Source organism: Ovis canadensis, chromosome 20, assembly GCF_042477335.2.
Source record: "Ovis canadensis isolate MfBH-ARS-UI-01 breed Bighorn chromosome 20, ARS-UI_OviCan_v2, whole genome shotgun sequence".
Lineage (NCBI taxonomy): Eukaryota > Metazoa > Chordata > Mammalia > Artiodactyla > Bovidae > Ovis > Ovis canadensis.
Window position 1 is genome coordinate 35910507 of NC_091264.1, and position 16006 is coordinate 35926512.

Genomic DNA, 16006 nt, shown 5'->3' on the forward strand with positions numbered 1-16006 from the left:
ATTTAGTTAAATGTTTTTCATTTAACTAAAAAGAAACTGTAAAGCAACAGTTCTCCTTTCCCTTAGTATTCAGGTAAATCGTTCATTCATAAAAGTATGCTCATTTGGTTGTTTCATTACTTCATTCACCTATCAATTTTATTTTTTTTAAAAACACTGAAATCAGAATGGAATAGTTTGCATCTCTTTTCTGAACCTGAGTCCAGAAGCTTGTTGTTTTTGTCAAAGATTTTAATATTCTAAATTCATTTAAATTATGCAACCAAAGTTGGTGGCAGAGAGTAGTGCTCTTCCAGTTAAAAGAGTTGACTAGCAGATTTTATGATCATTGGACATTTGTGAAGTCCTACCTGAAAATTAACTGATTTTACTGCTTGGCATGGGAAAAGGCATTTTCTAGTAATTTTCTGTGACAGGAAGCACAGCATTCATCCAAGGAAGCACCCAACAGATTGAGTCTATCTGCTGGCGAGCAGCTGTAAATTTTAACGCAACGAAAACATTTACCTCAGTACTTTTTTTGAGAGAGAATTCAGCAGCAGTTACAGTTACTATGTCACTCATGGAGAGCAACAATCACCCTAAGAGGCAGGCCAACCGACAAGCACTTTTCAGGTAACAACAAAAAAAAATGATATCGCAAGAAGCTACAAAACAATACTGCAGTAGTTATAGAGGCTATTACTGTGGTGATCGTGGCCTGGGTTAATGTTCCAAATATTAATGCAAGGGACACACTAGACTTTATAGGATTAGAATATTTTTTTTACCACTAAGAACCAGTTGAGGGCACATGACGAGTGGCGATGGTTCATTTACTCTATTTCATTCTGCAACAAGTTTCTGCGTTATGTCCACTTTCTGCTGTGTTCATTACCTATATCCCAAGGCAGTATATTTTCACCATCTAAAATGAGAATACTGTAACTATGGAATACCTCGACTTTCTCTCTCTCTCTCACACACACACTTGTGCACCCTTATACACATTTGTATGGACAATACATGCTCATTTGCAGTGGGTGAGCTCCCTAAAAGCAGCTAAATCAGCCTTCCAAAATACAGAGAACCATTTTAAGCCAATAAAAAGCCATAGTAACTATTTAGCATTAACATGAGATTTGAAATCTTGCCCCCATGGCAATTAATTCAAATGCCTTTTGTGTTTTTTTGCCAAGTCATCCAAAGCAAGAATCTCAAAGATTGACAACATGGAGTATGAATCTAATGGGCCCAAATCTGTTTATTTTGCCTAGTGTACAGGTGAACAATGCTCTTGCTGCTGCACCACTTGAGTTGATGTAGAGTGGCCATTAACATATCTAGATTTGGCTAAGGCTGATGGGACTCTCTGAAGAAAGGCTAGCCCACCTGCAAATGGGCACCTCCCTCCACACAGACATCGATTTACACTAAAGACAAATCTATGTATATGTATATATGGCATATATACATATATATGTACATGTAAAATGAGTCGGGAAGTCCTTTGGTTTAGACAGGATTAGATGTGTACTTCCCAAGTGCATAGGTTTCCTTTGACCAACCTATTCAAAAAACAAATATGAAAAGTGCCACGGCAATTTTGACATTTCTGAAGTCTTCTCTGCTATTTGGAGGCCCTCATCTTCTCTACTCAATCTCTCGTAAGCATTTTATTTTTCAAAGTAGCTGTTCCTTTTGCCTTCTAACACTCTGTCAATTTGTCTGTTCCTTGGAAGAGCTCTTAAGATCACATCCAGAAACTTATCTTTAGTGGAGAACAAGGTTTCAAAGAGCTTTTTACCCTTCTTTGAGTCCCTCTTGCCCCCCTGGAAGTGGACACCGTGTTATAAATAATTCACTCTTCATCTGACTTGCCTTGTTACCCCTGGCCAGCCCAAGCAGCTGAGGTCTGAGCTTTATCGGCCCTGCATCATTGTGCAATACTGGAAAAGAAAAATAATCCATTAGTCTACACCCTTCAGACGGTAGTGACGTGATCAGGGTTCTCTTGAATTTCTATGCATTCGATTTCCTCTCTCTCCTTTCGTTTGGCACGTTTCTTTTTCTTGTGGTGCTTTTTAGAAGGGGGGAAAAAGGTTAGGAACACAGGCAAGATAACAAAACAGTGCAGAAGTGTGCAACTCCCGGTGAGCAGCAAGCATTTGAACAGTGTGAAGGTCAGGTTCGAAGGCACAAATAGGAGGGGGACCAACCCAATAAGAAAAGAAGTAACATTTTGCAAAATGGCTGTCCCATGCTCTTGAAGGGAGCTTTTTATACATTGTGTTCGGGTGTGCTCAGTTGCTAATACAAACGTGTAAAGCAGTGGTGCACAGTGGTCAATGGCAAAATTGAAAGTGTAGATAAGGCACAAGATAGAAATGCAATCCATGTCGACGTTCCATAGTGTCATTAAGCCCAGAACGCCCAGCTCAATTGAGGTGACGCTAAGAATTAGCCAGAAGTTTCCCAGAGGGTGGATCACTAGGAAAAAAGTCAGGATTAACACCAGGAGGACACCAAAGCCTGCAATCAGAACAGGCACGGTGACAGATAAGCTGTAATGGTCCATGAACACGAAGGAGGGGTTGAACACGATGAACCGGATGCTCTTTGACAAGGACAGAGGCCTCAACTTTTCCAGCACTTCTATGACTTCCTTCTGCTTGTCTCTGCTTGTCCGGGCCACCAGATACAAGCGAGAAGCAATGATGTTGTTTTCATCTCCTGCCTTGGAGAAGATGATGTCGTTTCGAAAATGCTGGAATTCTGGCTTTTTTAAAAATGAACTTTGTAGGACACTAATAAAGTCACTCTTGTTATTGGCACTGATGTTGCTCACTTTCAGGAACTGGTAATACTGCTCCACCCAGGACACTGCAGTGAACCCACTACAGAGTCTCCGAAGGTCCTCCTGGACACTGTTGTTCCAGTACTCGAGGGGCTCGTAGACGTAGAATCCTATCACAGGGCTGTAGTTGCTGAAATATTTCTGCTGAACCATGGCATAAGATACGCTTGGGGAATCGCTGGCTAGTAGATTGATGATGTTGGCTCCATCACTGATCTGCAAGCACCCCATGAAGGAGAAGGAGGCGTAGATGAGATAGAGGATGACCACAAATGGCTTCACGTAGATGTTGGTAATCCATTCATTGTAATGTTCACGGAGGAAGTGCTGAATAAAGTGGTGCTGGTAGGGGTTCGTCTCGTGATGGGATGTCTGTTGATGTCCATCGCTCATCACTGTCTGGAACCACACAGGCTTGCGGCCCAGGTACTCTGCAGAAGGGATCTTACAGCAAAAGATGCTGTGGTAGCGGTTTTGCTCTAGTTGGCCAGCAAAGACGAGACAGGAGCCAAAGAAGGAGAAAATGTAGAAGTAGTTCAACAGGATGGAGACGCACATGTTCTGGCAGAAGACCTTCACAGCCTCTATGTTGGTGAACGGACTGGCACCCATGCCAAAGGTGATAAAGTACAGGGAGCTGGTCATGGTATAGGTCACCATCACATCCGAATACGCATCTGCCACCCTGTCTTTGAAGGGCAAATTCTCTTTGGTTCTCCGCCATCCAGATAGAAGCTCAAACACTCCTTTCGTTCCATGACCTAATTTAAAGAGAGAAGGAAAAGAACAATTGTTTTCATTGCTTCCTATGGTTCAGGTGGATTCTTTATAGCTTATCTATGCTAACCAGTATGTCCCACTGTAATCTTCAAAGTGCTGTGATTCTCCTATCAAGGTCTCAAATTTCAGGTACATACCAGGATGTATTTGATTCATGTTTCTATTTTAGTCAAGTCCAAACTAATCGGTATTCTGGGAAAAAAGAATCATTTATTGTCTCTTCTATTAATTTGACAAATTACAAATGCAATGTGACACTATTTCATGATTTCCCCCCGCACACATACTGTCTCTCTCGATGGATCATAAGTCATCAAGGGCAGGGGCTGTTATTCACCAATCTTCAAATGCTGCTCAACATAAATTCAGTGCTCGATCAACTGATATATCGACTGATAGTCCCCAGGCTCCATCTCAAACTGACTTATATGCTGATTTGGGAAATTTTAAGGGGATTTTAAACACTTGAAAATGGCTTTAAATTGATTTTACAATGTTAATAATCTGCTTTATAGCCAAATAGCTTAGAAACCGATTCCTATAGATTTGATTAATTAACACTGGATGTGAGTGAGAAAAAAATCTGCCAGGTCACACAAAATACAGAATAAGACCTTCTCGCGGAGAGATCATAGCAAGCAGTTCCTCAGAGAGCTTTTATTCACAGAGTGGGTGATGACTAAATGTTTGACTGCTCCATAAAGTGGATGGAGAATGCTTCTTTTTAACCAGTTTCTGTACATATTTTGATAAGGGTAAACAGATAAAAAGTTTATTCAAGAACTATTCCTTGAGCACCTATTATGTCCCAGATACAGTTAGATATTGAGCTTTTTTTTTTTTTTTTTTAGGAGCTTGACAGTTCTTAAGATACTATCACTTGCTTCTTTACTAAAATAACAGAGAGAAAGCAGCTGGGAAAATAAATGTATGATACCATATCTTCAATTAACCCTTTTTTTCACTTCTCCGGATTAGCTCTGTTGGTTATCACCCAGGAATCACAACTGGAAACTTTCTGACTGACTGGAAATCTTCATGGATCACTCTCGCTCTTGTAGGATTATCAACACTACACACAAACATTCTCTATGAATGGATACAAGCTGCGCTTGGGCTGTTCTCCAGGAAATTCATTAGAGAGAAATGTAGTTTAAAGGCACAAAATGACCTAGTTTAAGCAATCCTAGAAAATAGACTTGTGTGGCACCTGGATATTGGAGCTATGTGTTACCCAATTCACTTAGCAGTGTTTTAACAAACTGATCATAATGGTTAGGGTCTTAGCATAATCACTGATTTTGTGTTGTTGAAAAGAGTTGCTAATTGGTCTCTATAATGCTTCTATTTCTTTATTAGTTTTATTTGGAGCTGCAATGCACACAATTAAAAACTATATTTCTCAGCCTGCCTTTCAGCTAGGGGTGGTTCACATGATGCACTTCTGGGCAATGCAATGCAATTGGAAGTCATCTAAGGATGATTATTAGAAAATCAGAAGGGACTTTGTTCTAAATGGCATCATGAAGCCATCAGTAAGAACCAAGGCCTACTTTCCTCTTGGATTCTCATTAAAGAAAACAAAATCTCTGTTTGGTTAAGCCACTGTGATTGAGGCTATTATATGCAGCTAAATATTTTCCCAGCCAACAAAACTTTATAGGTAAGTTCACATTTACCAAAACCTCTTTGATAGGTATCTAAGAATTCTAATTTTATAGTTAATTTGACTACAGCATGTATAGGTTTAAAGATATAAATGCTAATTTTTTATTTTAAAGATACATTGGTTCATTCTTCTTGGGAATTATGTTTTATTAATTATCAATTGTTATTGCATTGGAGTTCTTTTTGTCCACAATATAAAACCTATTCATTCTCCAGTGTTATTTCTTCTGGGTCTCCAGTCAGGAAAGATAAGTTTATCTTAATGATTAGAAAGGGTTTTGAAGAGCATATTTAAGTATAAGGCAATTTTTTTTTTGAGTCAATGATCTATTTTTTCTTGAAACTAATTACTAGCTCTACATTTATGTATACTGAATTAAGTTGAACAATTCTGAACAACATTAATTATTCATTTCATCTTCTGTAAGACTCCTTGACCAAATGGAATACTTGTTCTCTGATTCTCTTGACAAAAACATAATGCTAGGATATTAGTTAAAGTAATTAAAATCATTCTTTAATTAGAGGACTTCTCTTCTGAAATGAGGACTCCTGCTATCTTTGTAGTCACAGTGGGGAAAATGCTACCTGAGGCCATGGCTAAATCTGGCTTGTCTCTGCTTTTGGCCACTTTTGTGGAATATCAGGTACATTATATAGGCCAGGTTGTTGCTTTATATAGTAGAAAGGTCTGTACGTGTGGGAAGATGAAGCTAACTCCTTTCAGGTCAAATAATCACTCTGTGACGAAGGCTGAAGACACAACTTTGGGGATGGCATGTTCATCCCATTCACAGGTTTAGATATCTTACAAGGTTTTCGTTTTTTCTTAATTTTTAATGGAGTCCAGTTGCTTTATGATGTTGTATTGTTGCTGTTTAGTCACTAAGTCATGTCTGACTCTTTTGTAACCCCAATCTGCCAGACTCCTCTGTCCATGGGATTTCCCAGGCAAGAATACTGGAGTGGGTTGCTATTTCCTTCTCCAGGGGATCTTCCCAACCCAGGGACTGAACCCAGGTCTCTTGCACTGCAGGCGGACTCTGCCATTTGAGTCATTAGTTTCTACTATAAGCAAAATGAATCAGCCATACATATACATATATTTCCTCACTTTTGGACTTTCTTCCCATTCAAGTCACCACAGTGCATTAAGTAAAGCTCCCTGTGCTATCCAGTATGTTCTCATTACTTGTTTATTTTATACATAGTATTGATAGAGTATATATGTCAATCCCCATCTCCCAGTTCCTCCCGCCACCTGCTTTCCCCCTTGCTAAACGTATATTTGTTCTATGTTTGTGTCCCTATTTCTGTTTTGCAAATAGGATCATCTATACCATTTTTCTAGATCCCACATACGTACATTAATATATTTGTTTTTTTCTTTATTACTTTACTCTGTAGAGTATTCCTAATAACACTCATTTGATTTATACCATAATTAAATAGGTTTCACCATAATTAAATTCGAACTGCAGTTCAAATCTACTACCTGCTCAGCCGGGTAGTTCTCTGACTCCTTATCAACCTGCCTATGATCAGTCTTTCCAAGTTTTGTTCAGGCTATTTTCTCTGCCTTTCAATACCTTCTCCTGATTGCTACTTATGTTGAAATTCTACCCATCAGCCTGTTAATCCAATTCTCTTCTTTGTCTTACAGCCATTTCTGACAATTCCAGACATACTGACTTTTTTTCTGTTTCTTAAACTCCTATTGCACTAATTTGCTACTCATTTTGGCATGCAAACATGTGTTGTTTTGCTCTGGAACAAAATAATTTTCTCAGGACATGTTCTCTCTTTTTGGTTAGATTGCCAGTTCCTCAAGGTCAGGGAATGCTTTTTATGTTACTTTTATACTCCGCAGAACATCTGACAAAGTGATGGATGCTCACTAACCTCCTACTGAATTAAATCAACCTTAATTCTTGATTCTAGATGGGTCTAGAGAATATACTTCTTAATTATTAATTCAAAAATTTACAATGCATCTTTGTACCTATATTAATTGTGTTCAAAAGAACTATATGCTTTAAATTCAACTCAACCCAATATATATTTATTGGAATTTGTTAAGACACGAGGATCTTGCTAGTCAATCATATAAAACTTAAAGGTAAACAAGAAACACAATCTTTTCCAATATCCGTCAGTCCAGAAATCATTTTTATTTGGGTAATTCTGAGACAGTGATTATATTTTCTAAAACATAAGAATTTTAGAAACCATTGTATATGTTATAGGATGTCTAGAAGCATCCCTGACCTCTACCCACTAGATGCCAGTAGCACACTCTTCAGCTATGACAAGCAAACATGTCTCCAGATATTACCAAAGGCTATTTGGGGGACAAAATTGCCCCTGACTGAGAATGATTGGTTTAGTCACATGAAAAAACAATATTACCATAGACACATATGTTTTAATCACCTTTTCTCTGATTATAAAAATAAGACACATTTCCATAAGAAATTGGGGAAAATGGAAAGAAAATGGTGAAAAAAACCCTCAAAGTCCCCAAACACAGATAACTGCTGCTAAAAATTTTGTACATTTATTTTAGCTACGTATGTATGTACGTATTAACCTTATCTGTCTGTCTAACCTATCCATCCAGCCAGCTACTCACCCATCCATCTATCCAGACAAAAAACTCTTTAATAATTCACAGATCGTGGCTCCTACAAGGAGAAAGTAGGGTTTGGAATTATGTTGTTGCTCTGTCCAGATGGCCTGTTAACTACAAGGATCCTGTTGTCTAACTTAGTTTCTTAAACTGGTTTTCATTCTGAGGCTAGAGTCAGTTTTTGAACATCTGCTCACCCGAAAGAATCCCTAACTGTTACTGTAGCTTTTAGAAAGGGTCATAGTCACTGTATTTTCACCCGTATTCTGAGAGTCCTATTTGAGTTCAAACAACTTACCTGAAACTAAAATACTGGTATCTACTCAAAAGACCATCTGAGGCGACGATGCATGAAATATACACGTGTCACTTGCCCCACTGAACAACGACGTGAACTAATTCCATTGTACTGCTCCCTGGTACCCCAGTCCTAACAGTTCTTTGCTTTTGTCTCATTCCCACCAAAATCCTTAATTCTCAGCTAAGGCCTCAGTTTGTTTTATGAACAACAGTGTTCATGTTCTTGAGGGGTGAAAGCAGCTAATATGCACGTGGCTAACTTGCATAATATGAAAAGAAGGCTTGCACTCTTGTTAAGTAGAGATGTAGGCCGTGTACTGTGAAAATACAGCTGATTCTCTCTGAGAGATCAGGGAAAGCTCCTAAAGGTGTTAGTAAGCAGAGGATTATGCCAATGGTGGTCTAGACTGATGGAATAACATGAGTAAAGGCATAACACTTGTAAATTAAAGGAAGGTAGTTGTGTTTTTAACATTTATAATTGATTTTTTTTTCTCTTGGCAGAGAGAATCTATTGCCCAAATTGCACACTTTATTTAAAGTTTCAAAAGAAGACTGCCAAACTTTGACCATACTTTCCTCCCACTCTATTATAATAATATACATTTGCAAACTATATTAGAATAAAATAATAAGTATCTGTCTCGCCTGGGTCATTATTAGATAGTTGACACTTATTTTGATATAGTTTCACGAAAGAAAAGAGAGAGAACTCTTAGGAGTAGAAATGATTGGGACAGAATTAGAACTGAGAGAACAATGCAAGGACGGAAATGAATACGAATAAAACATTTGCATGTGTATGTGTGTGTTGAGTGCAGTTGTGTGGTAGTTTGAGCATTCATTGGCATTGCCTTTCTTTGGGATTGGAATGAAGAGTGACCTTTTCCAGTCCTGCGGCCACTGCTGAGTTTTCCAAATTTGCTGGCATATTGAGTGCAGTACTTTCACAGCATCATCTTTCAGGATTTGAAACAGCTCAACTGGAATTCCATCACCTCCACTAGCTTTGTTCGTAGTGATGCTTTCTAAGGCCCACTTGACTTCACATTCCAGGATGTCTCTGGCTGTAGATGAGTGATCACATCATCATGATTATCTGGGTCATGAAGATCTTTTTTGTACAGTTCTTCTGTGTATTCTTGCCACCTCTTCTTAATATCTTCTGCTTCTGTTAGGTCCAGACCATTTCTGTCCTTTATCAAGCCCATCTTTGCATGAAATGTTCCCTTGGTATCTCTAATTTTCTTGAAGAGATTTCTAGTCTTTCCCATTCTGTTGTTTTCCTCTATTTCTTTGCATTGATCGCTGAAGAAGGGTCTCTTATCTCTTCTTGCTATTCTCTGGAACTCTGCATTCAGATGGTTATATCTTTCCTTTGCTCCTTTGCTTTTCGCTTCTCTTCTTTTCACAACTATTTGTAAGGCCTCCCCAGACAGCCATTTTGCTTTTTTGCATTTCTTTTCCATGGGGATGGTCTTGATCCCTGTTTCCTGTACAATGTCACGAAGCTCATTCCATAGTTCATCAGGCACTCTATCTATCAGATCTAGGCCCTTAAATCTATTTCTCACTTCCACTGTATAATCATAAGGGATTTGATTTAGGTCATACCTGAATGGTCTACTGGTTTTCCCTACTTTCTTCAATTTAAGTCCGAATTTGGTAATAAGGAGTTCATGATCTGAGCCACAGTCAGCTCCTAATCTTGTTTTTGTTGACTGTATATAGCTTCTCCATCTTTGGCTGCAAAGAATATAATCAGTCTGATTTTGGTGTTGACCATCTGGTGATGTCCATGTGTAGAGTCTTCTCTTGTGTTGTTGCAAGAGGGTGTTTGCTATGACCAGTGCATTTTCTTGGCAAAACTCTATTAGTCTTTGCCCTGCTTCATTCCGCATTCCAAGGCCAAATTTGCCTGTTACTCCAGGTGTTTGTTGACATCCTACTTTTGCATTCCAGTCCCCTATAATGAAAAGGACATCTTTTTTGGGTATTAGTTTTAAAAGGTCTTGTAGGTCTTCATAGAACCATTCAACTTCAGCTTCTTCAGCATTACTGGTTGGGGCATAGACTTGGATAACTGTGATACTGAATGGTTTGCCTTGGAGACGAACACGTTTTTGAGATTGCATCCAAGTACTGCATTTCGGACTCTTTTATTGACCATGATGGCTACTCCATTTCTTCTGAAGGATTCCTGCCCACAGTAGTAGATGTAATGGTCATCTGAGTTAAATTCACCCATTTCAGTCCATTTTAGTTCGCTGATTCCTAGAATGTTGACGTTCACCCTTGCCATCTCTTGTTTGACCACTTCCAATTTGCCTTGATTCATGGACCTGACATTCCAGGTTGCATCCTATGCAATATTGCTCTTTACAGCATCAGACCTTGCTTCTATCACCAGTCACATCCACAGCTGGGTATTGTTTTTGCTTTGGCTCCATCCCTTCATTCTTTCTGGAGTTATTTCTCCACTGATCTCCAGTAGCATATAGGGCACCTGGGGAGTTCCTCTTTTGGTATCCTATCATTTTGCCTTTTCCTACTGCTCATGTGGTTCTCAAGGCAAGAATACTGAAGTGGTTTGCCATTCCCTTCTCCAGTGGACCACATTCTGTCAGAGATCAAATTGCCAACATCCGCTGGATCATGGAAAAAGCAAGAGAGTTCCAGAAAAACATCTATTTCTGCTTTATTGACTATGCCAAAGCCTTTGACTGTGTGGATCACAATAAACTGTGGAAGATTCTTCTGGGAATCCCAGACCACCTGACTTGCCTCTTGAGAAATCTGTATGCAGGTCAGGAAGCAACAGTTAGAACTGGACATGGAACGACAGACTGGTTCCAAATAGGAAAAGGAGTACGTCAAGGCTGTATATTGTCACCCTACTTATTTAACTTATATGCAGAGTACATCATGAGAAACGCTGGACTGGAAGAAACACAAGCTGGAATCAAGACTGCTGGGAGAAATATCAATAACCTCAGGTACGCAGATGACACCACCCTTATGGCAGAAAGTGAAGAGGAACTAAAAAGCCCCTTGATGAAAGTGAAAGTGGAGAGTGAAAAATTTGGCTTAAAGCTCAACATTCAGAAAACGAAGATCATGGCATCCGGTCCCATCACTCCATGGGAAATAGATGGGGAAACAGTGGAAACAGTGTCAGACTTTATTTTGGGGGGCTCCAAAATCACTGCAGATGGTGACTGCAGCCATGAAATTAAAAGACGCTTACTCCTTGGAAGAAAAGTTATGACCAACCTAGATAGCAAATTCAAAAGCAGAGACGTTACTTTGGTGACTAAGGTCCATTTAGTCAAGGCTATGGTTTTACCTGTGGTCATGTATGGATGTGAGATTTGGACTGTGAAGAAGGCTGAGCGCCGAAGAATTGATGCTTTTGAACTGTGGTATTGGAGAAGACTCTTGAGAGTCCCTTGGACTGCAAGGAAAGCCAACCAGTCCATTCTGAAGGAGATCAGCCCTGGGATTTCTTTGGCAGGAATGATGATAAAGCTGAAAATCTGATGCTGGGAGAGATTGGGGGCAGGAGGAGAAGGGGACGACAGAGGATGAGATGGCTGGATGACATCACTGACTCAATGGACGCGACTCTGAGTAAACTCCAGGAGTTGGTGATGGACAGGGAGGCCTGGCGTGCTGTGATTCATGGGGTCGCAAAGAGTCGGACACGACTGAGTGACTGAACTGAACTGAACTGTGTGTATTGAATATTCCAACATTCTTCAGGGATGTTGTTGGGGAGTCCTCTTTCTAAATGAAGGCAAATGGAAGGATTGTGCAATAACCAAGAAAACTTAGCTGGATGCTTGCTAACATATCATATTTAATAGTAATTTAATAAATTCTGCTACTCATAATTGAGAAATGAGGAAAAGAAGAGTATATAGATTCTCATCCTTAGTCATGGCAGTGCAGGTCAGCCAGAGTAAATATTTTAACAGATTAAAATATTAAAAAATAGATTTTTGCCACCAAACACAACTCATTTCAGTCCTAGGTGAGGTGAACAATATTCAGAACTGTTTATAATCTTATCTGAACCCCAAGCAATCCCTCTATGATAAATAAATATGACTCCTAAAGTGAGCTGGATCTTCTCTGAAAACTGATTCCAACCCAGATTTTATAATATTTCTGCAAACTCTGGCACTTCCAGTGTAAACTTTTACACTACAGTCTGACAGTGCTACAGGAGATTCTCTTTGGTTCATGGCTAGATTGCAAGTGACTTCTTTTAAAGTAATGATTTTCTCCTTTACATCTAATACAAATTTTACAGTTGCCATTTTAATCCCAAACCCAATCTGTCAAAAATCGAGAATTCCAAAGAAAACAGTTTTAACAAGGATAAAAGCCAATCAGAACTAATTGTAATTGACCCAATTACTGGGGTTTTCTTTGATATATATATGGCTCTAATACACTTCTTGGTGGACTTTTGATTCTTCCTAATTCTGTTCTGAAGATGAACTGGTGGGTCTAACCCTTTCACTTGAACATGGTAAGCCCTCAGCAGGTCATGAGAGTTTGACATCTCCTATTGCAACAACATAAAAAAAAAAAAAGAGGTGAAAATAATACTCCTCACAACTCACTCCAGAGAAAGCTTTCTACTTTCCCTGAGCAGTTATTTCTGCTTTGGTTAACTGTGTGTTCAGCAGTTGTGTTTGTGGAAATCACCACTGAGCTCGGGTGGGAAAAGTATTTAGATTTAAAAAAAATATTTATTTTAATTGGAGGGTAATTACTTTACAATGTTGTGGTTTTTGCCATACATCGAAATGAATTAGCCACTGGTGCACATGTGTTTCCCCATGCTGAACCCCCCCCCCCCACTCCCTCTCCACCCCATCCCTCTGGTTTGTCCCAGAGCACTGTCTTTGAGATCCCTGCTTCATTTTGATTTTTTATTGGGCTTCTAAGCTATGTAAGTCTTCTAAGCTATATGACATTTGACCTGGAATGCCAGCTTCCGATGGAGGAGAGAATGGCAACCAACCCCAGTATTCTGGTCTGGAGACTCGCACTGACAGAGGAGCCTGGGGGGCTACAGTTCATAGGGTTGCAAAGAGTCAGACGCAACTGAACCGACTTAGCACACACGCACGCCGGCTTCTGAATGCAACCTGGTTCCTACTTTCTTTCCCATCAGAGCTGAGTTGGCTTTTGAGGGCAACTCTGAGTTTATCTTTTCAGATTTCCTTGCTGCAGGAACTCAGTGCTGCCAAGAGCTAAACTCCACTGCAGAGCCAGCACGCACGTGGTGGCTTGCTTTCTTAGTCTCTCCCTCACGCTGGTGCTCCCATTCTGGGAGAAAGAAACTCCCAGGAAGCTTTTCATTTTCTTCCCAATGCATTCTATGTCTTCCAGTTTTATGAATGGAGTATATTTTTGAGAAAGGGGCAAACAGCCCTGGTAGCCAGATGCTGTCAAGTAGGTCTTGTTGCCTGGAACTGGTCTGGCCCTCACAGCTAGGTTTAGTGTTGCCCAGTTGCCTACAGATGATCTGGCAAAAAAGCCACATCAGACAGGACCACGTTGTGACCGGGGATGGACTGAAACAAAATAAGACCACTCCATCATCATGATTGAGCACAGCAGACAAAATGCAAACAGTGTCCAAAACAAAACAGACCAAACATCCTTTCATCGAGACTGGTAGGATTGATTGCTGCTTCCTCTTTCTTTAAAATTTGTATTTATCTATTTTTGGCTGCAAGGGTCTTTGCTGCTGCACGTGGGCTTTCTCTAGTTGCGGCCAGCGGGGGCTGCTCTCCAGCTGCGGTGTGCAGGCGTCTCCCTTGCAGTGGCTTCTCTTGTTGCCGAGCATGGCTCAGGGTGCATGGACGCAGAAGTTGCAGTGTGAGGGCTCAGCTGCCTCTCAGCATCTGGAATTCTTCCAGATCAGGGAGGGGACCTGTGTCCCCTGCATTGGCAGGTGGATTCTTAACCACTGGACCACCAGGGAAGTCCTGACTTCTACCTCCTTATCAATTACACTTTTATCTTAGTCTGGTCTTCTTGCCTTCTAGGTATAAGAATTGTTAAAGACAACTGATGAGAGATTTACCCTCTCTTCCTGACAGTAACTAACCATGCTGCCTTCAACCCTCTTCCAAATCACCTAACACTTTAAAAAATCATAGATGTCCATTCTAAAATCGTCTTCCCCAAATGCTTCATAGTCCCCAGGGGTGTGTGTGCTTCCTGATTGCAGAGAGGCAATAAACCCAAATTTGTTCAACTATCTTAGTATTCCAGATGGTCTTTGGCTAGAAGACATTGATATTTTATACTAAATAAGTAGTTTTGGAAAATGAGTTAATTAAAATTTTTATTACTGTTGACTTTATAAATTGAATTCTTTGAGTGTAGGAGTTAGAAGTGTAAGAGTTGGAACAAGAGCACAGGGTGAGAGTTAATCCCTGGAGGATCTGAATTTTCAAACCATGTCACTAGTAAAAGGGATGGTTTTCTGGTGGCAGTGATATTTCAGTTATATTCTCACTAAAAAGAGAAAGCCAGTTGGACATGCGGGTAGTGGAAAGATGCTCGGAAAGGAAGATAACATGGATGTTAAAACAGGAGAAGGAAGGAGGAGTCATGAGGAACAAAAAATCATTGCTTTAAGCAGAGAAGAGCAATGAACTGGGGAATGACTGGTGGGACTAAAAACCTTACAATTGTCAAGAGTGATCCCTGGGTTGGGAAGATCCCCTGGAGGAAGGCATGGCAACCACTCTAGTATTCTTGCCTGGAGAACCCCATGGTCAGAAGCGCCTGCAGGGCTACCATCCATAGGGTCACAAAGAGTTGGACACGACCGAAACGACAGAGCAAACACACGCAAACTAAACATAAGCATGTACTTAAAAAATAAAGACCTAGAGTAGGGGATTACCTAAAAGAAAAAAATAGTAGGAACTTGAAGGAAAGAAGATAAAGATACGCTAAGTATTTCCTGAGCTAAAGACATTCAAAGAACAAAAATTAGTTAGAAAAATTGGTTCATTCATTTGAAGGACATTGCCTGAGTGCCTCCCATTAGGAAGATATGGTAAAATGTCATCACTTTGAAGTTTAATCATTCCCATTTGTCCCATTTGAAAACCATATCATATCCGTATGCCTGAATTTAATGGTTCATTAATTATAAGCTTGGAGGATCTTCTATCCTACAAAGAGGAGAAGTGATGATAACTTAGGATTTCTATAACACCAAGAGCTGGAGAATGCTTTTAAAACGTCTGCTTCAATCATTAAGAAACACGTTTGAAATGGAAGGACTCTTACTTAGCAAATTTAAATTATGCACAGTTGTGGTTTCTTATGAATATCACTCAAAAGAAAATCTTCAAAGTTGTAGCACAAATCCTTGATAAAAGCATAATGCTTCAAAGGGAAAGTTTTCTGGGAGCATCCTTCAAGGTTTTGCTGCCTTTCTTACCAATGAAGATAAATTTAACATCCCATGAATGAGAATTCTCTCTGAATAGAATGGCCTGAAATCAGTGGAAACTCAATTAAACGAGAAGCTCAGGAATTGGATCATCTGATTATTTGAACCGTCATTAAATTAATCAACCAGAACTTCCTTTTTGATTCCATTTTTATTGGTTGATTAACTTTATTGGAAATCTTTCTAAAATGCATTAGACTTGTATTCCTCTTCTGTTACCAGTTCTTAAAACAAGGGGAAAAGCATTATATGCAGCAATTAAAAGGACATACTCTGGAGCAAGATATTTTGCTTCTAG

General features: G+C 39.7%; 1 protein-coding gene across 3 annotated transcripts in view; it reads right to left on the bottom strand.

The window, feature by feature from the left end:
• Window positions 1–1225: 1225 nt before the first annotated feature.
• PTCHD4 (patched domain containing 4) overlaps window positions 1226–16006 on the bottom strand; it is a 203263-nt gene continuing 188482 nt past the window's right edge. For all 3 annotated transcript variants that reach the window (XM_069563141.1, XM_069563142.1, XM_069563140.1), the window contains one exon: window positions 1226–3597. In XM_069563141.1, the coding sequence (XP_069419242.1) occupies window positions 1964–3597 (1634 nt within the window). In that variant the 3' untranslated portion in view covers window positions 1226–1963. The remainder of the gene's footprint in view (window positions 3598–16006) is intronic.